The sequence below is a fragment of the Phoenix dactylifera genome, chromosome 1, assembly GCF_009389715.1.
Source record: "Phoenix dactylifera cultivar Barhee BC4 chromosome 1, palm_55x_up_171113_PBpolish2nd_filt_p, whole genome shotgun sequence".
In the NCBI taxonomy this organism is placed as follows: Eukaryota; Viridiplantae; Streptophyta; class Magnoliopsida; order Arecales; family Arecaceae; genus Phoenix; species Phoenix dactylifera.
In genome coordinates, this window is record NC_052392.1 from 10,197,725 (window position 1) to 10,220,420 (window position 22,696).

General features: G+C 51.0%; 1 protein-coding gene across 9 annotated transcripts; it reads right to left on the reverse strand.

The window, feature by feature from the left end:
- Nucleotides 1-4,416: 4,416 nt before the first annotated feature.
- On the reverse strand, nt 4,417-19,839 carry LOC103719156 (26S proteasome regulatory subunit 6A homolog). 9 transcript variants are annotated; one of them, XR_005511776.1, is made up of 8 exons: nt 19,656-19,832; nt 19,383-19,499; nt 18,796-18,903; nt 6,435-6,626; nt 6,016-6,200; nt 5,165-5,332; nt 4,743-5,073; nt 4,424-4,617 (listed from the first exon to the last, which is right to left on the reverse strand). XR_005511776.1 is itself a non-coding variant. In XM_039126100.1 (5 exons), the coding sequence occupies exons 1-5, from the start codon at nt 19,821-19,823 to the stop codon at nt 6,171-6,173; spliced, it is 615 nt and encodes a 204-aa protein (XP_038982028.1). In that variant the 5' UTR covers nt 19,824-19,832; the 3' UTR covers nt 6,011-6,170. The 9 variants fall into 9 exon arrangements, 2 of the variants coding, with proteins under 2 accessions (XP_038982028.1, XP_038982033.1); XR_005511782.1 differs by having other exon boundaries at nt 6,411-6,626; XR_005511785.1 differs by having other exon boundaries at nt 4,417-4,617; nt 5,165-5,211; nt 6,016-6,626; nt 19,656-19,839.
- Nucleotides 19,840-22,696: the final 2,857 nt, after the last annotated feature.

Here is a 22,696-nt window from a genome sequence, read left to right on the forward strand (position 1 = left end):
CTGCTGTTAAGAATTCTTTTGCAGTTTTGCAATCAGAAATTGAGCCCCTTATCTTTCTAGAGATATGATTTTGTATGAGTAAAAGACTTAAGCGGTTTGACCGCTCCTACCTCTCATACAACTTTTTCTCCTCTGGCGTAGTTTCCTCCGTGGGGACAGGTGGCATGTCCTCACGAAGTGCCAGATCAATATCCATGCACCCTAAAGTAAATGTCAGCCTTTCTTTCCATTCCGAGAAATTTGAACCATTAAGTATTGGGATGCATGATGTAGATTGTGAAAAAACTGTCGGAAACAAAGCTGCAAAACATATGCTTACTATCAATATGCATGCTATAATTACGCTAAAACCTTATCTAAATCACTAACCCATATTAGCAATTTAGTGAGTAAATCAAAATTAACTTTACATGATTTACCCCTTTACGATAAAACTAATGCATTAAGTATGATATTTATTGAACTTTATATATCTAGTTGAAAAAATCCAAAGAATAACAGCCAGATCAGCTCCAGATCGGTGGTGGAGCACTAGGCTCACTTAAGTACCAGCCTTTCTTAGGCACGTATGCCTTTTTGACAAGCTTTTCTTAGACACCGTTATTCAATGGATAAAATTTTACTAGATATTGTTCAATGTTAATGAAGAATTCAAGGCCTTTGGGCAACAAGATTTCATCATAAATATCATACTAATAACATTATTTCATCCCACCATTAACTTTGTATAATGATTTCCCTTTGGGGCCGGTTCATTATATATGATGCAACTATTCAATTTCATGAGATGATGATAAAAAGACTCTTTATTGATTAAATTAAGCTAAAGCATTCTAAAATTTATGGGATGCTTTGGCTCGTCACCACAAATATGCAAAAATTTAATCATTTATATGTCTTTTCCTACATAAGATGCTTTGGCTCGTCTCATGCATATATCATCCTTTTATCATGAAAAATATGAATAAATTTAAATAATCATGTATCATCATAAGAAAGCGTATAAATTGATCAATTATGCAATAAATTCATTACATGGAGTAATATATAATTGTCAAAGTACTGTTCTGCAATGAAACTTTAGCAAAGGGACCACATAAAAATATTTTAGGACCCTTTTGATAATTCAACTTTCGGCTGGGGACCATATATGAATTTCAAAAGCCCCTTTTGCAGAATAACATATTGTCAGGGGTTTAACTGTAAAAGGCCCAATTTAAGCCAAAAGGATTCGGGTTTCGGGTTGCGGGCGAAGCCCAATAACCCGAAACCTGTTAATCCCTTCACCCCTTTATATATATTTAAATGGATTCGGATTTCGGGTTGGATTCCATGCCCGAAACCCGAAACCCATCTCTTCATCTTCCCCAAACGAAAGGAGGAGAAGGGGGCCAAAACCAGTGGCCCCTTCTCTCCTAAACAACGGCGGCGCAACCGCCACCGCCGGCCGTAGGCACGGCTGCAGGCAGCGGGGCGGCCACAAGGTGGGGCCGGAGGCCGGGATCGGCCGCGGAGGCCGCGGGGTTCGGCCGCGGGGTGCGGCCGCAGCCCGCGGTCGCAGGCCGCAGGGGCGTCGGCCGGAGGCCGTGCTGCGGGCGCCGTGGGTGGCACGGCTGGCGCCGCTGGCAGTGGCCGGGGCCGCTTAGCGGCGGGCCGCAGGCCATGGCGGCCAATTTTTTTTTTTTTTTCTTCTTCGCCCGCGGTGGCCATGGCGGCCACGGCGGGTTGCAGCCGCTGCCGGCTCGTCGGGGGGCGGGTCGCAGCGGCAGCCGGGGAGTCGGGCCGCTGGACAGTGGCCCTGTTGGCCACCAGTTGGACGGGGAGGGCCGCGACCGAGACCCGCTGCAGCGTCGGTCATGGCAGCGGCTCTCCCTTCCTTATTTTCTTAGCAAAGGTGGAAGAAGGAGATGAAGGTTTTAGTCCCACATCGCCTAAATGAAAAGATTTCATATGGGTAAATAACATCAGGGTCCTAAGCACTACCGTCCAGCGAATCAAACGAATATGATTTATTTTGGAATCCAATCCACCTGCTCTGATACCATTGATGGAATGATTAACTTAATGAATTATAAATCATACCTTGATTCGCTAAATCCATCCGGATTAAACTTTGGAATGCGTGCGCAACCTCGATCACCGATGATCTGACCAAGGATTAGCGAGAGATCTTCTGGAGAGAGAGCTCTTAATGCATGTATTAGAGAAGGGGTCTGACAGGCTATTTATAGCCCTCTCCAGGGACCAAACGCCGTGATTAGTTACACACGTGAAGAGTCACCCCCCATCAAGGCAACCTTTCACTGCCGTGCAATTACCTTAATGCCCTTGTGATGATCAGGATTTACGAAATTCAAGGGACACTTGTCAAACGTGGGTTCTAATTAAACGAGATCAGGGTTTAATTAAAACGGGATCCAACATGGTTCGGTTCCACACTTTGATATTATTTGTAGTAATCTAAAACCTCACCCAAAATGACTAACTGGAATATATTATTTGGATTTCTTGATCCTATATAAATACTCCAAATAACTGTGGGACAAAATACACACCCGCATGGATCCTCAAGTACTCCCTATTTAAGGATCCAAATCCCACGTGTAAGGCACGATGCTGCCATTCGGGATGCCACAGCCATTGGCCAGTCCTGCACGCCTCACAACTGTTGTCTACCTTGTATCCCACTTCTTCTTCCCCAGCTATATACCGAGGTTGTACCCAACAGAGATTATTGCCATTGAGTTCAACTGGATCAATGTGATGTGCTTCAACTACTACGGTTCATGGAGCACATTGTTTCGAAGTTTATGCAATGCTCTGCGACCAGCTGAGGAATGTGATCACCAACTATGGGCTCAAGCTGTGCCTTGAAGTGGGTGTGCCGCCAGAGAAAGCTAGTGATGGTACTGCCATGGTATGGCCGGACGTGGCAGATTAAGGGCCCGATGGAGCACGGGATGGACGCGGGCAGTCGGGGTTGGACCAAGAAATAAGGGGGCGATGAAGTGCTTGGATGTAGTGGAATTCAAGAGGGAGAACAACACAACAGAATTCCTATGCTTAGGATGAGTTGCATCGGGTGCGATGATCCAAGGTCGATGACAAAGAAGATAGAGTTTGCCCGAGGGTCGGCCACGACAGGCGATCAGCTACGATAAGTACTGAAACATCTCTCAAAGACGTGAACAAATACGCATAGTTCGTTTTTTATAGATTGAACTGGTCCATAGAGGATCTCATTGTGCATATTTCTAATGGTATGGTCTCGGGATACATCAAAAAAATAAAGAGCATTTCTAACGGAGGATGATCCCTGCAAACGACTCCTGCACCAGTCAACCTGTCAACACTAAAGAAGATCTGTCCATATTAAACTTGAGCCCATCATTAGGCGGAGGGTTCTTTCTTATCCAAAGATCCCTAGTGATAGGTTGGTCTTGGCCCATTGGCCGAGTTTTTCTAGGAAGAAGGGGTTTGGTCTATAGGGGAATGATCGTATGTATACGAGTCAAGTCCACGTCTTAACCAACTCTTTGCACTAAACTCATGCATATTGGCCAGAAAAAAATAAACTATGGATGAGTTTCTCTTTCTATTTATCACATGCCAAGAATTGGATAAAGCTCAAAAATCTAACAAGATCAGTTACGTACCTTGGCTGAACCAATCTTTTAATTTAGGACTGAGGACCACTCATGGGGTTGTAGATGACGTGCACTGTCAGTTTTCCATCTGGTGTTATTCTTTAAATGGATTTAAACCCTGGTATCCTTATCCGACTAAAGATGCAAATCCATTCAAATCACAAGCACCATAGTCGGCTCGTAGTCAGCCTCAATAAACCTATGCTGCAATGTCCTTTAATCCACATAGACAATGAGCCGGATTCACTCTGATACCATTTATAACAACTCGTAATCTCTTCTAAAAAGGCTAATAGATAATATTTTTTGGATTCCTTAGTTTTATATAAGTATCCAATATCTCTTAGACAAATAACCGATTTAAGACCAAACATATGCCTGCACAAATCTTCCACTATAAGAAAATCAGACATTGTTGATGCTTTTTAATGTATATACTGAAACGAAAAACGTCAGTTGTTTTATTTCCGACGTTTTCTAAAGTATCGCAAAAGCATCAACTTTGCTACCGTCGAAAACCGACTTAACAACGCATTTTGTTCGCATGGTAGTTATAAAATATGCCGATGCTTTTTAAAAGCATGGGCGATGAAACATCTTATATCAGCAACGCATATTTACGTCTCTAATTAACAACGCAAATAAGCATAGCTAATATACTTTAACGAAAGCGTGTAATAGTTAATTTTTTAAAAAAATTATTTAAAAAAATAAAACTCTGTATATAAATATATACACCAAACACATACACAACAGAAGTCATATAATAACACATGTCACGATCAAACAGATCTTTCGAAATATTCATATTATCAAATATAATTATATTTACATTCTCAATTTACATTTATAATGTGGTTCGAAAAATATACAAAATATACATATAAAATACCTAAATAAATAGTCTAAGAGCTATCAGGGATAGATGGCATCATCATCATCGTCTCTGAGTACTAGAAGCATCAGAAACCTGCAAAAAAAAGATAAAAATTTTAGAAGTTAAGAATATGAAAATTATTAAACTTATACAAAAATACATAATAATTATGTAAAATATTCAAATATATGTAGTTATTTATCTGAGGAGGGATAAACCTATGCAACAAAGATGTAATCTGGTCAAGCTGAGCCCTCAAAGATTGTATCTCTATTTGATGGCTCTGCCTCATCTCCTCCATCTCTGTCAGATGGCTCTGCCTCATCTCTTCCATCGCTGCCTTCAAACTACAAACCTATGTCGGGCATCTCAAATATATCTGCTCACTGTAAACAACTGAGTGGGGGTAACTCCAATGTCATAACCCCTCACTCAACCATAATGCTCCGATTCTATCAATTCGACGAACACCTAAACTTCGACATGACTGGTCTTGCCAGACAATGATTACTTCCTGACACGCTCTGCAATAAGGAATGTAGCCCTATCCTATATTTTAGAAAAAAAATAGTCACATATTAATGTTTAAAAAAATGAAACTAATAAGAAATCATTGTACAAATTGATTATCAACACATACAACTATCGCTCTCGACTCCTCCTAGGCAAAGCTGCCATACTTTCTTCCTATTAAAACAACTCCAGCTTCAGTTCACTTGTGTTGTAGATATTGTCTTTCTTGAAATTTTTAGCTCTAGCCCATTTTACAGCATAAGAAATTCGTTATATAATCTGTTATTCAAACATCCTGCAAAACAATTATAAACATGCATGGTGTGGTTTAGGAGGTAGTCTGCGTATGCTTTCTTCAGTAACAAGCTCATGAAAATGGAAAAATTCCATTCATGTAAGTAAATATGTGTCAAATCTGTTCTTAAAAAATCATCATGTATAAAACAGATCAGTCAAACTGAGATAAATAGACTTTTCCATTGAAAGTTGAATTGGCAACCAAACTTGGTATTAAATGCGATACAACTATATCATTTCATATTTCAAGAAAAGGGTGCATCTGGGAGGTCAAGTGGTGGTTTAATCTATCTCAAAGTGTAACAAACCACAGAAAAAGGATTAGTAAGATGCAGATAGAGCGATGGTGGCACATAAAGAAAATGATGTAAATGATGCACAATGAGAAATTGAGGAAACAATTTATTTCCAAATAAGAACTAGCAAAGAAAATCACATTTCATCCATATTTGTCATTTAACAATCAAGTGAGATCAATCAACTAGGATATGGCATTGCATTAGAAACAACTTCAAGAAATGCATGGTTGCTATGACTTTAAAGTGGAAGGAACTGGTCAAGCTCTTGGACAATTTCTTCAGCGCAAAATATGTAGAGGAAGTGGATTTATAAGCATAAATGAATGGTGAAGAAACAACTGAATGAGAACACAAGCATGCATTTTTTGCTTTGAATAATAACCTGAACGAGTTGGGGTCCTGCTAGCTTCAGAAAAGTAGCATTTGTCTGTGCTGCACATGGACGATCCATCAGTGTCTTCCCAGTTCCAGGTGGTCCATACAAAAGCACTCCTTTAGGTGGATGAATCCCTAATTTCTGAAACCGGTCTTTGTGTGTCATTGGCAGCACAATGGCTTCAACAAGTTCTTGGATTCATAGACACCAATAGAAGCATTTAGTAGCAGATACAATAAGGAAATAAGAGTAAGCATTTCTTAGGTAATAACCTTAGGGAGGACTCACGCAAGACTGCAATATCTATAGAAATAAAAATAACTAAGATTGAATCTGAAAGTTAGAATGGCAATTGGCTCTTTAGCAGTGGAATTTCATTACAAACACAAAAAAGCTCATACCTACGTTGTGGAAGTAGGGGTTACCTGCTTCTCAAGGCCACCAATATCATTGTAATCATCAGCTGGCTTTTCATCAACCTCCATTGCCTTTATTCGTGAGTCATATTCCGAAGGAAGGGTGTCCAAGATTAGGTAGCTGTCCTTGTTAACCCCAACCAAATCTCCAGGTTTAAGTTTATCAGGGTCGACTAACCCAACAACAGGAAGGAAGATGGTCTGAAATCACATAAAGAAGTTGTCACCAATACTTAATCACCTAATTCCATCAGATGGACCAATGGTTTTTCAGTTGATAGAAAGCATCAGAATCCAAGGTCATGCCAAGTCCAAAAATCATGTCCTTCAAAATATAAACAAGGTGGCAATCTGACGACTGACTTTCAATTAGTAAAATAAAGAGAAACTTTAAAAGTCTTGTTGCTGGAAATTGGACCCGGGGGCGACCACGGGCTGAGAAGGAGGAGTTCCGGCTGGTGGTGCGTCGACGGGCGGCGTCCTCCGGGGATCCTGCAAGAAGCCGGTAGCCGGGGTTTCCGGCGCTGGCCCTCCGATGCTTAAGTCAGAGGGGGCTATTGTGAAGAGGGAGAGAATAATTTCTGAAATTCTCAGAGTCCCCGATCCCCCGTTTAGTAAAGAGGTTTTCCTTTTATAGAGGGGTACAGGATTACCTATGATGTGACGGGGCGAATTAAATGAGTTACCGTCATGATTGAGCACGATCGTGTGAATTAATGCACTGCCGTGGAGGGCTGGACTGGAGCCAATGAGTTGCAGTGGGTGACTGGGCGTAGTTGAGTGAGTCAACTGGCTGTCGTGGAGGGCTTAAGATTTTGAGTAGGTCGGAGATCCGTAGAGGCCGTGTACATTAATTGTTGAGTAAGCCGGAGATCTGCAGAGGCCATGCGCATTAATTGTTAAGTAAGCCGGAGATCTGCGGAGGCCATGCGCATTAATTGCTGACAGTCGCCCAAAGCATGGTCCCTGGTTGATATGTCATGGCATGGCTGGCGAGCGGAGCATGGTGCGGCGAGGTTGTCGCAGGGCGTGGCCGCAGCATGTGAACGATAAAGTCAGCCTTCGGAGGTCAGCTCGGCGTTTTGAAGTCGGGAATGTCGAGATCGGGCGCCTCCAGGTCGGGCGTCTCGGGGTCGGGTGCCCCCAGTCACGTGCTGGCGATGCGTTCACGTGTTTCGGGACGATCCATTTTTTCCCCAACACTACCCCCCGACTTCCGAGTTCGAGCCGCTTACGAGCTCGGGCGAGGAAAATAGTTGCCTTTATTGCACTAGTGGGGGCTAGGTAGCTTTAAATTATTCCGTCGTTTCGCATGCTTCGGGGCATCTTTAATGAGAGAAGACGGGGCGACGTCCTTTCGCTTTTCGAGGTTGCTTCACGTCGTGGGCTCATGATGAGGTTGCAAGATCCGACGGGACGCCGCCTCGATTCCGCTTTTGAGGTGCCGATCCAGGTTGGTACGTCGCTTCGATTTTCGGAGCAGACGCGTGTCGCGATCTAGACGGAAGGCGGGATCCGGTCTTGCTGATCTGGGCCGTTGGGAAGATCTATATAAACCCCCTGACTTAGCCCTAGAAAGTTCTTATTTGGCCGCCACAGTTGCTGCTCTCCTCTTCTTCCTTTGTCTCCTTTCTTCCTTTCCCAGTCACGACTGAGTTTTCCCGGCGGCGCCCTGAGGCGGTTTTCGGCGACTCCACAGTAGGTCACTTTCTCACATTGGCTCGGGGGATTTTTCTTCTTCTTCTTTTTTCTTCCTCCTTCATCCTTTGTTTTCTTCCTCGTCTTTCTTTCTGGAATGGGTCGCGGTACAGGTGAGGTCGGGTCTAGCCGGACCGAGGAGCAACTGGAGCTGGTCCGCTCCCGATATTTCCTCTGGCTCGGGTTTCGTCTCGAGCTTGCGGGATCGGAGGATCGGGTAATGAGACCTCCAGATTGGATCGGGGTGTACATTGAGACACTCTGGGCCGGCGTTAGGTTCCCCCTACACGAGTTTGTGAACGAATTACTGGTGGCATACCAGCTCGTCCCAGCACAACTCACTCCGAACTCGTGGAGGACCATCATCGGGTTCCTATCCCTTTGCCTTGCGCATGGGATACCGACCTCGGTGAACGTCTTCCGCTGGTGCTTCATGTTGAAGTCTAACCCGGCAGATGGAGAGTGGCTCTACCTCGCCTTTCGGGGCGGTAGACCACTCTTCCGAGGTGCCCCTTCCTCCATTCATGAGTGGAAGAAAAAATTTTTCTTTCTTTCCTCCGAGTTTTCGTGGGGATTTGACCCAAGATGGGGGCAGCCCCGGCTAAAAGCCCTCAATAATCTCCCCCAGCTTTCGGCGGACGAGCAGAGGGTTCTCGACGCTCTGCATGGCTTCAAAGGAAATATCCTTCTGACCGACCTCCTAAGCGAGGAGGCCTTTGTGAACGTCGGCTTGAGCTCGGCGCGCCCCAAGGGTAAGAGCAGTCGCACTGCTCCTTCGTTTTGCTGTCTTTTGTCTTATTTGTTTCTTTCCCTCTTTTTTAGTGCCGATCTGACACTTGGAAAAAAAATTTCTCTTCAGACGTTGCTAACATGGTGACCAGCAACACGGCCCTCTTCACTCGGCTCAAAAGGAGGGTGGCCGAGGCCGGTGGGGCTCATCCCGAGCCGAGGAAGAAGCCCAGATCAGCCTCGACTTCTGCTTCTACCGAGACAAGGGGCCCTGGGGTCGGAACTTCCGGATCCGTCCGGGAGGAGACTCCAGCTGCTGAGTTTTACGCGAGCTTGGGTTCTAGGAGGGCAAGGGATTCGGCGCCTCCAGCCTGCCCATCCCCATTTCTCAGCAGCCGGGTCGGCAAGTTGTCCGCCTGTGGCGCTCGGGCCCCGAGCCGAGCAGGCGCCCTGGGGTCCCGAGCGCATCTCGTCCTGTTGTTCCGAGCCCGGGCAGGCCAAGCTCGTCGGGGGCCAACGTCCCAAGCTCGTCCGGGGTCGGAGATCACTCTGAGAGGGGGTCTGACGACCTGGAGTCTCCGATCCGTGAGGGCGATTCGGTCCTCCATGACAGCAATGTCACGCGCGAGGTATTTCGCCGCGCATTGCTCCCAGCTAATTGGGCCGAGTTCGAGGCCATCGATCCCGGGAGCCTCGTCGATCAAACCTACTGCACTGCCGTCCGAGTAAGTCGTCTCCTCGCTTTTGCTTTTTTGACTTGATCGTTGACATCTCCTTGACCTTTACCAACTTTCGTTTTCTTTCTTTCTCCTCTTCTTTTTTTTTTACAGCACCTTCATCAGCTCGACATGTTGGTGCTCATCGCGTCGGAGTGCCAGAGTGAGGCTCGGAGGAGCCAAAGGCAGTTGGAGGGGGCCGAGAAGAAGCTTGCCGACTCTGAGGCCACGCGGTGGGAGGCCATCGCGCGGATGGAGGCCGCCGAAGCCGAGCGACGATCGGCGGTAGACCAGCTCAAAGAGGAGAAGGCCTCGCACGCTTTGGCGAGGTCGAAGTTGTGCGCCTTCGAGGCGCGTCTAGCCGAGGCCCGCTCCGAGGCCGCCGGCTACAAGTATGAGGGGGGCTTCTCCGCCTGAAGGTCGAGCAGCTCGAAGCTCGAGAGAAAAGGGCGCTGGAACAGGCCCGAGATGCAGTGGTACTCTTCAAGGAGTCAGAAGAGTTCCGCGATCTGATGGAGGAGAAGGCCGTGGACGGATTCCTCCGCGGCTTCAAGAACTTTCGGAGGCAAATGCAGCGGTTTTGCCCCCAGCTCGACCTCAAGGGTATTCGGCCAAGAATGGGAGTCGGCGTAAAGAGCGAGCTCGGAAGCCTCGACGATGGGACCTGCGACGTTCCTGCAATTCTCGAGGCCGATCGGGAGGCTGTCAAGGCCGAGGCTGATGCGGCCAAGCAGGCGGCGCGGGAGATTCCCTCCGGGGAAGCCACCGGGGGTGCTCCTGAGGCCACTGGTGAAGCCCAGTCCGAGGCCGTTGGGGAAGGTCCCGAGATAGCTTCTGCCGAGGACCCCCAAGTGATCGTTGTGGACGACCCCGAGGTCGATACTGAAGCAGCCGTTGCCCTTTAGGACTTAGCCTCCTTTTTCCTTTCCTTTTGCTTGTTCTTTTGTAAACGAGGTCGACCTCTACGGCCATTATCCGGCCAGGTGAGTCAACCTCAAGGTCAAGTTTTGTACTCAGCCCTCGAGCTTTTATCAATGAAATATCCTCTTTTCAGATTCTGCGAGTATTTGTGCTTGCTTCTATTTGCATAGTTGATAAACTTTTATTTTCGCTACTTGAGTTGGATTCCTGTCTGGCGCATTTCACCAAGTCTTCGAGCTCGACTAATTCTTTAGACCTGGCTCTGGTAGAATTCGGTAGAATTCGCTAAGTATTCAAACTCCGCTTCTGGAGGAATTATGCTAAGTCCTTGTGCTCGGGCTTCGAAGAAGTCCTGCTACGCCTTTAGGCCTATCCTCTGGAAAAATTTCGCCAAATCCTTGGGCTCGGCTTCCAGAAGAAGCTTGTTGAAGCTTCAAGCTCGGGCTCAATGACAACATAGGCCGAGGCTGGGCTATCGTCGGAGCTTTCATGCTCTTTGATTTCGAACTCGGCCGAAGCGTCATCAGGTAGAACTCGAGCTCATGGCCAATGACTCGGCATTTCCGAGCTCGGCCAGGGCATCATTGGGCAGAGCTCGAGGTCGTCGTTGCAGGCCGTCTCGGCTTAAGTCGATGTTCGGACTTGGCCGAGCCTTCGTCCGGAGGAGTATGGAGTAGGTGAAGATCGAGCTGGAGATTGGTGGTAAGGAGCTTCCCGAGCTTGGTCGAAAGATTACGCGAGGTCGAGGGAGGCTTGGCCCGCTGTCGACTTGATGTTGTCCGGCGGTGCTTTCCGAGGTCGAGGGAGTTTGGGCTCGCTGTCGACTCAACGGGACATCCCGACCTTAGTCGGGGGATCATGCACGAGGCCGAGGGAGCTTGGGCTCGCTGTCGACCCCGCTACGCTTCCCGAGGTCAAGGGAGCTTGGGCTCGCTGTCGACTCAACGGGGCAACCCAACCTTAGTCGGAGGATCGTGCACGAGGCCGAGGGAGCTTGAGCTCGCTGTCGACCCCGCAACGCTTCCCGAGATCGAGGAAGCTTGGGCTCACTGTCGACTCAGCGGGGCATCCCGACCTTAGTCGGGGGATTGTGCACGAGGCCGAGAAAGCTTGGGCTCGCTGTCGACCCCGCTATGCTTCCCGAAGTCGAGGGAGCTTGGGCTCGCTGTCGACTCAGCAGGGCATCCCGACCTTAGTCGGAGGATCGTGCACAAGGCCGAGGGAGCTTTGGCTCGCAGTCGACCCGCTACGCTTTCCGAGGTCGAGGGAGCTTGGGCTCGCTGTCGACTCAGCGGGGCATCCCGACCTTAGTCGGAGGATCGTGCACGAGGCCGAGGGAGCTTAGGCTCGCTGTCGACCCTGCTACGCTTTCCGAGGTCGAGGGAGCTTGGGCTCACTGTCGACTCAGCGGGGCATCCCGACCTTAGTCAAAGGATCGTGCACGAGGCCGAGGGAGCTTGGGCTCGCTGTCGACCCCGCGACGCTTCCCGAGGTCGAGGGAGCTTGGGCTCACTGTCGACTCAGTGGAGCATCCCGATCTTGGTCGGGGGCTTTGATGGAGATCGAGACTGAGCTCGGCGTCAACGTAGCGAGGTATCCCAAACTTGGCTGGGGCATCCGAACTTAGTCGGACACTCGAACTTGGTCGGCCATCCGAGCTTGGTCGGACATCTGAGCTTGGTCGGGTATCCTGAAGTTCACAAGCGTCCCAATATCAGGAAGAGTGGAATAATTAAAGGAGAGCTGCAAATAAATCAACATAAGAAGGGAACGAGAGTTGTGTTTCCAATCGTCGAGGACCCCTGGCAGCTCTACTGATAATACATCCGAAGATTTCCGGAATTCCAACTTCGTGGAATGAGGGTCCCTTCGAGAGACTCCAACTTGTACGCTCCGGGCCGCTGGACTCGAGCAATCCGATATGACCCTTTCCAGTTCGAGGCGAGCTTCTCCTGCTCGGTAGGCTGAGAAGCTCCAGCTCTCCTGAGGACGAGATCTCCCACCTTGAAAAGCTTGGCCTTTACCCTGGAGTTGTAGTACTGTGTCGCTTTCTGTTAATACCTCGCCATGCGGACTCGGACGACCTCCCTTGTCTCCTCAACGAGGTCCAAGTTGCCCCTGAGCTGAGAGGAGTTGGAGGCTGCGTTGTAGTGCTCTACTCTTGGTGAGGGGAGTCCGACTTTTAGGGGGATGACAGCTTTCGTTCCGTACGCTAGGTTGAAGGGGGTATCGCCAGTGGAAAGTCGAAATGTAGTCCTGTAAGCCCAGAGAACATTGTAGAGGTCTTCGACCCATTGCCCTTTGGATCGGTCGAGCCTAACCTTGAGCCCCTAAAGGATGGTGCAGTTTGTCACCTCGGTTTCTCTATTCGCCTGTGGATGGACGACCGAAGTGTCAGATATAAGGATGCGGAGGGAGTCCAAATCTGCAGATTATTGACTTCCAGACAAAGTCCCGCATCTTCAGCTCGAAGATCTGGACCACTGGTTCGATTTCGACCCATTTGGTAAAGTAGTCGATGGAGACAACTAGAAATTTTCTCTTTCCGGTGGCCAGAAAAAATGATCCCAGGATGTCAATCCCCCATTGGGCGAATGGCCAAGGGGCACTTATCGAGGTCAGCGGGGCCGAGGGCCGGCGCTGAATGTTGGCATTCCGCTGGCACCGATTGCACCTTCGGACGAAGTCCGATGCGTCCTTTTGAAGTGTGGGCCAGTAGTATCCTTGGCGCAGGATTTTGTGGGCCAGTGCTCGGCCTCCCAAGTAGTTCCCGCATATCCCTTCATGAACCTCTCGCATAGCATAGTCCGTCTCTGACGAGCGGAGGCATCTGAGGAGGGGAGAGGTGAACGACCTGCGGTAGAGCTTGCCTTGATATAAGATGTATTTGGAAGCTCAACGCCTAATTTGGCGAGCTTCGAGCTCGTCATCGGGGAGGATTTCGTTCTGCATATAGCTGATAAGCTCGTCCATCCAGCTCGGCTTGGTCTCGATGCAGAGGGTTGGCTCGGGCTCCTTTGTGCTGGGCGTTTGGAGGTATTCGAGTACTGTTATCTTAAAGAGCTCGCTCATGCGGAAAGTCGCCAGCTTTGACATTGGTCTGCCCTTAGGTTCTCTGTTCTAGGAATGTGCTAGATGTTGAAGGAGCCCAAGATGGATGTGAGGTCTTGCACCTTTTGGAGATATATCTGCATTGATGGCTCTCTTGCTTCAAATTCTCCCAAAAATCTTGCTCACGACCAGTTGGGAGTCACTGAAGACCTTCAAGTCCTCCACTTTCAGCTCCTTTGCCAATTTAAGCCCGGCAATGAGTGCCTCGTACTCTGTTTCATTGTTCGAGGCAGGGAACTCGAAGCGTAGAGCCTGCTCCGCGACTTCCCCATCTGGGCTAGTGAGAATGAGGCCTGCTCCGCTACCCCCCGAGGTTGAGGAGCCATCCAAATGTAGAACCCATGGTTGCATCGGGGTCTCCTCCGCTGACGCGAGTGCAAGCTCGGGATCGTCCGGCAAAGTGCACTCCACAATAAAATCAGCAAGCGTTTGGGCTTTGATCGCCGGCCTCAGACGGTATTCAAGATCAAACTCCCCGAGCTCAACTGCCCACTTCGTAATCCTTCCGGCGCGATCCGACCGTTGTAGAATTTGCTTCATAGGCTGGTCAGTCAGTATGGCCACAATATGGGCCTGGAAGTAAGGTCGGAGCCTTCGAGCCGAGATGACCAGGGCAAAGATTGTTTTCTCCAGCTTGGAATATCGAGTCTCAGCATCCCTTAGGACTCGGCTGGTATAATACACTGGTCTCTGAAGCTTATTCTCTTCTCGGACAAGAACCAAGATTACCGCGACCGGGGAGACGGCCAGGTACAAATAGAGGAGCTCGCCCTGCTAGGGTTTTGTGAGTAATGAAGGAGAAGCAAGAAGGCGCCTGAGCTCTTCAAAATCTTGCTGACATTCCTCCGACCATAGTGAGTTTTTCGGCCGCTTGAGGATTTTGAAGAATGGGAGGCACCGCTCGGCCGACCTGGAAACAAATCTTCCCAGAGCTGCGACCCGGCTAATGAGCCGTTGTACCTCCTTGACCGTCTTTGGTGGCACCATTTCTTGTAGCGCTTGGATCTTCTCAGGGTTTGCTTCGATTCCACGCTGGGTTACTATGAAGCCGAGAAATTTGTCCGAGGTGACCCCGAATGCACACTTGGCAGGGTTGAGCTTCATTTGGTACTTCCTAAGGGTGGAAAATGCCTCATTGAGGTCAGTTACATGGTGCTCTGCTGTTCGACTCTTCACCAGCATGTCGTCCACAGATCTGGCTGACCAGTCTTTGATATGTTGCTCCGGCATTCTTCAATCCGAACGGCATCACTTTGTAGCAATAAAGGCCCTTGTCTGTGATGAAGGCTGTCTTCTCCTCATCTTCTGGTGCCATTCAGATTTGATTATATCCTGAGAAGGCGTCCATGAAGGTCAACAACTGATGTCCCGAGGTGAAGTCCACGAGCTAGTCAATGCTAGAAGAGGAAAGCTGTCCTTTGGGCAGGCCTTATTCAAGTCGGTGTAGTCCACGCACATGCGCCTCTTTCCGTTAGCTTTCTTCACGAGGACTACGTTAGCGAGCCAATCTGGATAGAAGACCTCCCGGATGAAGCTAGCCTCGAGAAGTTTGTCTACTTTCTCGGCTGCTGCTCATTGTCGTTCCGACGTGGAGCTCTGTTTCTTCTACCTCACAGGTTTGCAGGTCGGTTTCACCTGGAGTCGGTGAACCATGACGTCGGGGTCTATCCCCGGCATGTCCACGGGCGACCAGGCGAAGACGTCCATATTGGACCGGAGGAACTTGATCAGGTGGTTTCTTTCGCGAGAGCTCAGGTCGGAGCCGACCTGCACGGTTAGATCTGGGCAGTTTTCTTTTAAGGGAATTTGGGTAAGAAGCTCACCAGGTTCTACTCGTTCTTTTCGAGGGGCGTCCCGCACTTCCAGGGTTTCGATGGGCAGCGTCTGATCTAACGTTCGGGTTAGCGCCTTGGCTGATTGTTTCGCTTGGCTTGGTGCTTCAGCCGGTTGCTTTGTTTTGTGAGTCGCCATATAGCATTACTTAGCTATTGACTGATCCCCACGAACCTCGCCTACTCCTCGGTCGGTGGGGAACCACACAAGTAGGTGGTAGGTCGAGACCACAGCTCGGAGGGCGTTAAGCCCTGGTCGTCCAAAAATGGCGTTGCAGGCCGAGGGCAGGCGGACCACAAGGAAATCCATCCCCGCGGTGCTTTCTCGAGGGGCGAGCTCGACCGTGACAAGAAGGCTGATCTCATCCTCAACCGGGACCGAATCTCCGGTGAATCCAACCAGCGGAGCATTCATTCTCCAGAGCTGGCTTTCTGTCATCCCTATTTTTTGGAAGGCATCATAATACAAAACATTCGCCGAGCTTCCACTATTAACCAGACACGCTTTACATCAAATTTATTTATGATCATGGAGATGACCACAGATAGCTTCGGAAGTACGTGGGTGCTTCAGAGCGGTTTCTCTCCCGGCTGGCTCTTCAGCCGAGCTTCCTTCGGCCGAGCCTCTCCCGATAGTGTTGATGGTGCCGGCAATAGGCCTGTTGTTTGGATTTTCAGGCAGCGTGGCATTCTCTACCGGCTTTCTTTCTTCACGTCGGTTCTGCATGAACCGGTTAAGTACTCCTCGACGAATGAGTGCCTCAATCTCATCTCGGAGCTGGAAGCATTCCTCCGTGTCGTGGCCGTAGTCCCGGTGGAAGCGGCAATATTTTTTGGGGTTGCGCCGAGCCCGTCTCCCGCATCGAGAGTGGAGGTCGAAGATAGTTTCGGCCTTCTATCTCCATAAGGATCTCTGCCCGAGGTGCATTGAGGAAAGTGTAATTCTCGTACTTTCCCGGGGGCACCCATGGCCGAGGTGGGGATCTCGGTTGAGGCGGAGACCTTGGTCGAAGCTGTGCCCGCTGTCGAGGTGGACTCCTTAGTCGAGGCAGGTTCTTATCTCGGCGGGGAGACCGGCTTTTCGGGCGGCTGCGCTCCTTGCGGCGTCTCTTCTGCTTCTTTGAGGCCTGCTCAGTCGTACCCCGCCTGGAGGCGATAGCCTCTTCGGCCTTCGCATACTTCCGAGCTCGGGCCAACATCTCAGTGAAGTCGGCGGAAAAATTCTTCTCAATAGAGAAGAGCAACCTGTAGGACCAAGCTCCAGTCTTTAGCGCTGACATGGCTATCGACTGGTTGAGCTCGCGAACCTCCCAGGTTGCGGCGGTGAAACGGTCGAGATAGTCTTTGAGGGGCTCTCCCTCCGTTTGCTTGATATCAAGAAGGGAGTCTGACGTTCGCTGCTGACGTCGGCTGGCAGCAAAGTTGGTGGCGAACTGCCTGCCGAGCTGTTCAAAGGAGGATACGGTGCTCAGCTTCAGCCCGGAGAACCAAAGCCGAGCCGTTCCTCGGAGTGTCGCAGTAAAGGCCTTGCAGAGCACGGCCTCTGAGGACCCTTGGAGTGCCATGAGGGCCCGATAGCTCTCCAGGTGGTCGAGGGGGTCGATAGTCCCATTGTAGGGCTCCACTTGGGGCATTTTGAACCTCGGTGGGACCGATTCATCCTCGATCTGGCAGGAGAAGGGTGACTTGGTGGTGAACTCAAAGTCACCCTCGCGCCTTGCCTTCCTGCTGTGAAGCGCCTCAATCTGGCGCTCGAGCTTCTCGACATTCTTGTCGAGTTCCCCACCTTGGGGAACTGCCACGGTGGTCTGCTCTGGCGCTGGTTCGCCTGGAGCTGATTCCGCCTCCGAAGGCTGTGGCCTTTTGTCTAAGCTCCTCCCTAGCGGTTCTCTCCGGAGAGACGCTCGGGTTGAGCCTTGATAGCAGCGTCGTTCTCCATTGTTGGCCATTGATCCGTCTGGAGGGAGAACCGGTTGGGCCTGAACCTACGGAGGCGGCATAGGGAGAGCCTCCATACGCTGCAAGCCTTGGACTGCTGTGGCCAAAGCCTGAACTTGCTGTACCAAAACATTGAATTGCTCCGGTTGGACTTGGGGGACTAGGTCCGCTGGAGGTCTTGGTGGTGAGATCTGGACAGAGTGTCCAGGGCTTGGTGTGGAACGCCGGGAGGCGTTGGAGGCTCCTTTGCTTCTTAGCTTCATGGCCACAACTCGGGCCCTTCCTCTAGCGCCAACTGTTGCTGGAAATTGAACCCGGAGGCGACCATAGGCTGAGAAGGAGGAGTTCCGACTGGTGGTGCGTCGACGGGCGGCGTCCTTCAGGGATCCTGCAAGAAGCCGGTGGCCGGGGTTTCCACCGCCGGCCCTCCGATGGTTAAGTCAGAGGGGGCTATTGTGAAGAGGGAGAGAGAATATTTTCTAAAATTCTCAGCCTCCGGTCCCCCTTTTAGAGGGAGAGATTTTCCTTTTATAGGGGGGTACAGGGTTACCTGTGATGTGACGGGGCGAATTAAATGAGTTACCGTAATGATTGAGCACGATCGTGTGAATTAATGCGCTGCCGTGGAGGGCTGGACTGGAGCCAATGAGTTGCAGTGGGTGACTGGGCGTAGTCGAGTGAGTCAACTAGCTGTCGTGAAGGGCTTAAGATTTTGAGTAGGTCGGAGATCCATGGAGGCCGTGTACATTAATTGTTGAGTAAGCCGGAGATCTGCGGAGGCCATGCGCATTAATTGTTGAGTAAGCCGGAGATCTGCGGAGGCCATGCGCATTAATTGCTGACAGCCGCCCAGGGCATAGTCCCTGGTTGATATGTCGTGGCATGGCTGGCGAGCGGAGCATGGTGCGGCGAGGTTGTCGCAGGGCATGGCCGCAACATGTGAACGGCAAGGTCAACCTTCTGAGGTCGTCTTAGCGTTTTGAAATCAGGGATGTCGAGATCGGGCGCCTCGAGGTCGGGCGCTTCGGGGTCGGGCGCCCCCAGTCACGTGATGGCGATGCATTCACGTGTTTCGGGACGATCCATTTTTCCCCCAACAAGTCTAAACATCAATAACTCCACATAGGAGCAGGAGAATAAAACTGGATAGCATAACACATAAGTGCGCACATTATCATAATTATATAATGAAAAATCAAAAAAGATGAGGATAAGAGTTCCCTCATCAAGGTTATATATATATATTCTTTTTGGATAGGTTCCATCATCGCATTGCCAAAGTAAGCTAACTTTGAATAGGTTCAGCCAAGACCATTCAATATTTCAACATTCAAGTCTACATTTAGGAGGCAAGATGAAGCAGAACTTACGCTCCATCAAGGGAAAAATAAGTAAAATATGGATAAATGAGGGCTTCTAGCTTACTTGTCGTGTAGAAGTTTTTAGAACAACACATTTTCCCTTTCTTTGTGAGTCTAGATCAACATTTGCACCATCTTCCTCAGCCTCATCTTCTGGATTCATCTCCAAAATCTAAAGATACCACGAAGGTCAGTTAAAAAAAGAAACAAATGATATGATTAACATTAAGGCGAATGAAGTGCAAAAGTTAATGTCGTAAAATAACGAGATTAAACTGTTTCCATCCTTCAAACCACTAATAACATATAAATGGAAGCCCTGATTATCTAGGTGAAATATATTTGAATCTAATTATGAAATTTATGACAGGATCATCCAAAAGTTCATCATATAATGCCAATGAAGAGGGCTACGAGTCAAGAAGACAGTGAAAATCCATACTTCTTTTTCTTTTCCTTTCTTGTGCTAGAGTTTCAGGGTTTAATACATTGTTATCCTTCAGATAAATTGTACAACCCCCCCCCCCCCCCCCCCCCAAAAAAAAAAAAAAAAAAAACAAAAAACAAAAAAAAAAAATCAAACAAAAGTAAAGAAAGAATGAAAAGGGGAATTAAAGGCTTGGAGACGAAGGGAACGCAGGGAGCAGAAACCTCGACGATGTTACCAACGAGATAAGGGAGCTGCTTGTTAAGTTTTATCTTTTCCTGGTTCTCCTTTATCTTTTCCTTGAAGGATTCCAACTCGAGATTCGTCCGCTGTAACTCATCCTGCCGCAGATCACAGGATTGGAAAAATCAAGAACAACAAAAATTCTAATTTCTCGCAGAAAGAGCGTGTCAAGAGATGGGAAAGAGGAGGATAGAAGGGGACAAGAAACCCTAGATTGTTTGGGGAAAAGGATGGGATCTTGATTAGGGTTTTACCTTGAGGATCCGGATCTCATTGTCGAGGAGGCGAGAGGCCCTGATGATGTCGTCGGTGGTCATTGAGGCCAGCTGATCGTCTTCGAAACTGTCCTCCATCATAGCTGAAGCCATTGGAGAAGAGTGAGGAGCAAGAAAGAGATGACAGAGACGATGACTGGTGGACATAGGGAGACGAAGCTTTGCATTTTATAACACGTAACGTCGGCAATCGCATTGCCGACTTTATATTTCTTTTTCAACCCCTTCATTAAAGTTGCAATTTTCGCTTGCCGATTTCGATTTACATGCATTATTATAATTACGAAAAAAATCCACGGCTCACGTTGTTCTGTGTTTCGTTTTGCGAAGTCGGCGTTAGCTGGCGAGTTCATGGCTCGTTTGGTGGAAGAGGAGAGGGAAAGATCCGGTCAAGAAATATCTCAAATCCAGTTGAAATTTTAAAAAAATAAAAAATTAGATTCTATATAGCAATAAGATTTTTATATTTTATAAAAAAATATATGGGACATGAAAAGGTTTAATTTTTATTAGTGAAAATTGAGAGAGAAACTCTGGGGAAAGGAAACCCTGGAGAGAGGAATCTTCTCGGAGGTGGTCTAACGGTCATCTTCCACCGGCGAAGTGCCTGGTGAGGTCGCCGCTGGTCAAGGATACGAGGCTCACCTGCAACGCGTCGTGCCGCCTGGTTCCTGGAGGGGCACAACGGCAGGGATCCCGTGGGCTTTCTGACGAATCGGGAGCTCTCGCCTTCATCTAACATTCTGTCTTGCAGGTGCTCCATCTCCACAGGGCTCCACTACATGGACCGGAAGGGGAAGCAGCCGGCGGGGGAGAAGGAGGAAGGAACGGCGAGAGGAAACGGTAAGTCTAAATCTTCTTCTGGAAAACAGAGCGGCGGTCGGGGGGAGCACTCCGGTGCCTGGTCGAGGCCGGGGCCGTGGGTGACTCACTGGCCCTCGGCCGCGGAGGTGGAGCGGCTGAGCCGCCGCTTCCCGGAAGTCGTCACACTTCCGGAGGAACCCATCGCGGCGGCTCGGCAAGAGTGGGACGGGCGGGCGGTCATGGTGCGTAGCCTTGGCCGCCGTGTTCCGGCCGAATGGGTAGCCAAGGACGTGGCTACCCGGGCTAACCTTAAGGAGGTGGTGGCCGTCCCTCTAACGGACGGCTACCTGGCTCTGCGTTTCCGGTCGACGGCGGACCGGGACGGGGCCTTAAATGAGGGACCCTGGGTGGTGGCGGGGCAGCTCCTCGCCATGGCTCCTTGGGTCCCTGATTTTGAGCCAGGGGAGGAGGCCGTTACTTCGGTAACGATGTGGCTTCGACTCCCCCGCCTGCCGCCGGAGTATTGGTCGCCGTCAACCATCTTGGAGATCGCGTCTAGGGCAGGCCGGCCGATCGCTGTGGACGGGGTCACCGAGCAGCGACGGGCGATGGGTTTCGCTCGGGTGAAGGTGGTGGTCGATGCCACCGCGCCCCTTAGACCTGGGATTTTGATCCAGGGGAAGACGAAGGTGCGGTGGCAGCCCTTCGTCTTCGAGAACGTCCCCATTCTCTGCCCCCTGTGTGGGCGGATGGGTCACCTGGAGGCAGCGTGCAGTTTTCCGGTGTTTACTCAATCGGCGGAGGGCGGGCCGCCAGGGGAGGGGGACCCTGGGGGTGGCTCTGTTCCGTCGGCTCCTGCAGCGGGGATGGAGACCCAAGGGCCGATTTTTGGCCCTTGGATGGTGGCGACACGGCAGAGACCTCTGCCGCGAGAGTCGCGACCACCACGGCCGAGGGAGCCCGAACCTGGACCCGAGTCCGCCCCGTCTCGGCCGCCACTCCCACCCCCGGCAGCTCGACCGGTGAGGGCCGCGCCTGGCCCTGGACCTGAGCCACCCTTAGCCAGGCCGACATCGCCGGTTGCCCTCCTGACCCTACCGGTGTCCCCGGCCCAATCGGTGAGGGCCGCGTCTGGTTCAGTTCCTGAGCCATCCTTAGCCAGGCCGACATCGCCGGTTGCCCTCTTCACCCAACCGGTGTCCCCGTCGGACACCGACGGCTGGCAAAAGCCGTCGAAAGTGGCCCGGCGACGGTCACCGGCTGGTGGGGGGGGTGGGGCTTACCCGGCAGCCACTGTCCCGCTATGGGTTGACACCGTCGATGACCTTGACGAGGTAGACCCGGAGCCGAGTTCTGGTCGCGCACTGGAGAGGAGGAGCCCGGATCACAGGTGGTCTGACCCGGGTCCCAGTGAACCGTGCAGCCGGCCTCGCGGTAACAAGCGGGCTAGGGCCCCGGTGGGCCTCGGGCATCCACAGGGCCCAGGAGCGCGGGCCCAGTCGGCCTTGCCTAGGTCGACCCAGCGGGCCAGGGCCTTCAGGGCCCGGCGTGCTTCGCGTGGGACAGCGGGCGGGGCCCAAGACGTGCCGCGCGACGGGAGCGGGGGCTGCGCCGTTGGCGCGCCGCGTGCTGTCGGCGCGCCGCGTGCCGTCTGCGAGCCGCGAGTTCTGCGTGCTCGGGGCGCGCGGGCAGGCCGGGCCTACCGGGGCGCGCGGAGTGCACGGGCCCATCCGGGTTCGTTCACCACGCGGGCCCAGCGTGGACCGCGGGGGGGGGGCTACTCATGGACAGCGGGCCCTGCTACAGGGACAGGGTCCGCGGGTCCAGCCTGGGGGGGCTACTCAAGCCCAGCTTGGGGGGGCCCACAAGCTCAGTTAGCTGCATGCATGGGCACCCAGGATGAGCGGGACCTGCAGTTCCAGGGAGATTCGACAGAGGACCCCGGGATGCTAGTAGGCCCGTTTCAGTATAGGTCCCCGGGTGGGGGATTGGCCTCAGTGCAGGGGACCCCTCTGACTGTTGGTCAGACCCCCCTCGTGCGGGCCCCCTGGGATACACTGGAGGGCCTTGGGAGAGGCCCAGATGGGGTCTATCGGTTTGGCTCTCCGACCCCAGCCTTGGGTGAGCGGCTGGAGGCTGCTCCTGAGGGATGCGAGTCCAGGGCTCATCTTGGACTGCATTTGGAGGAGAGTCCGACCGAGCCACTGACGCCACGA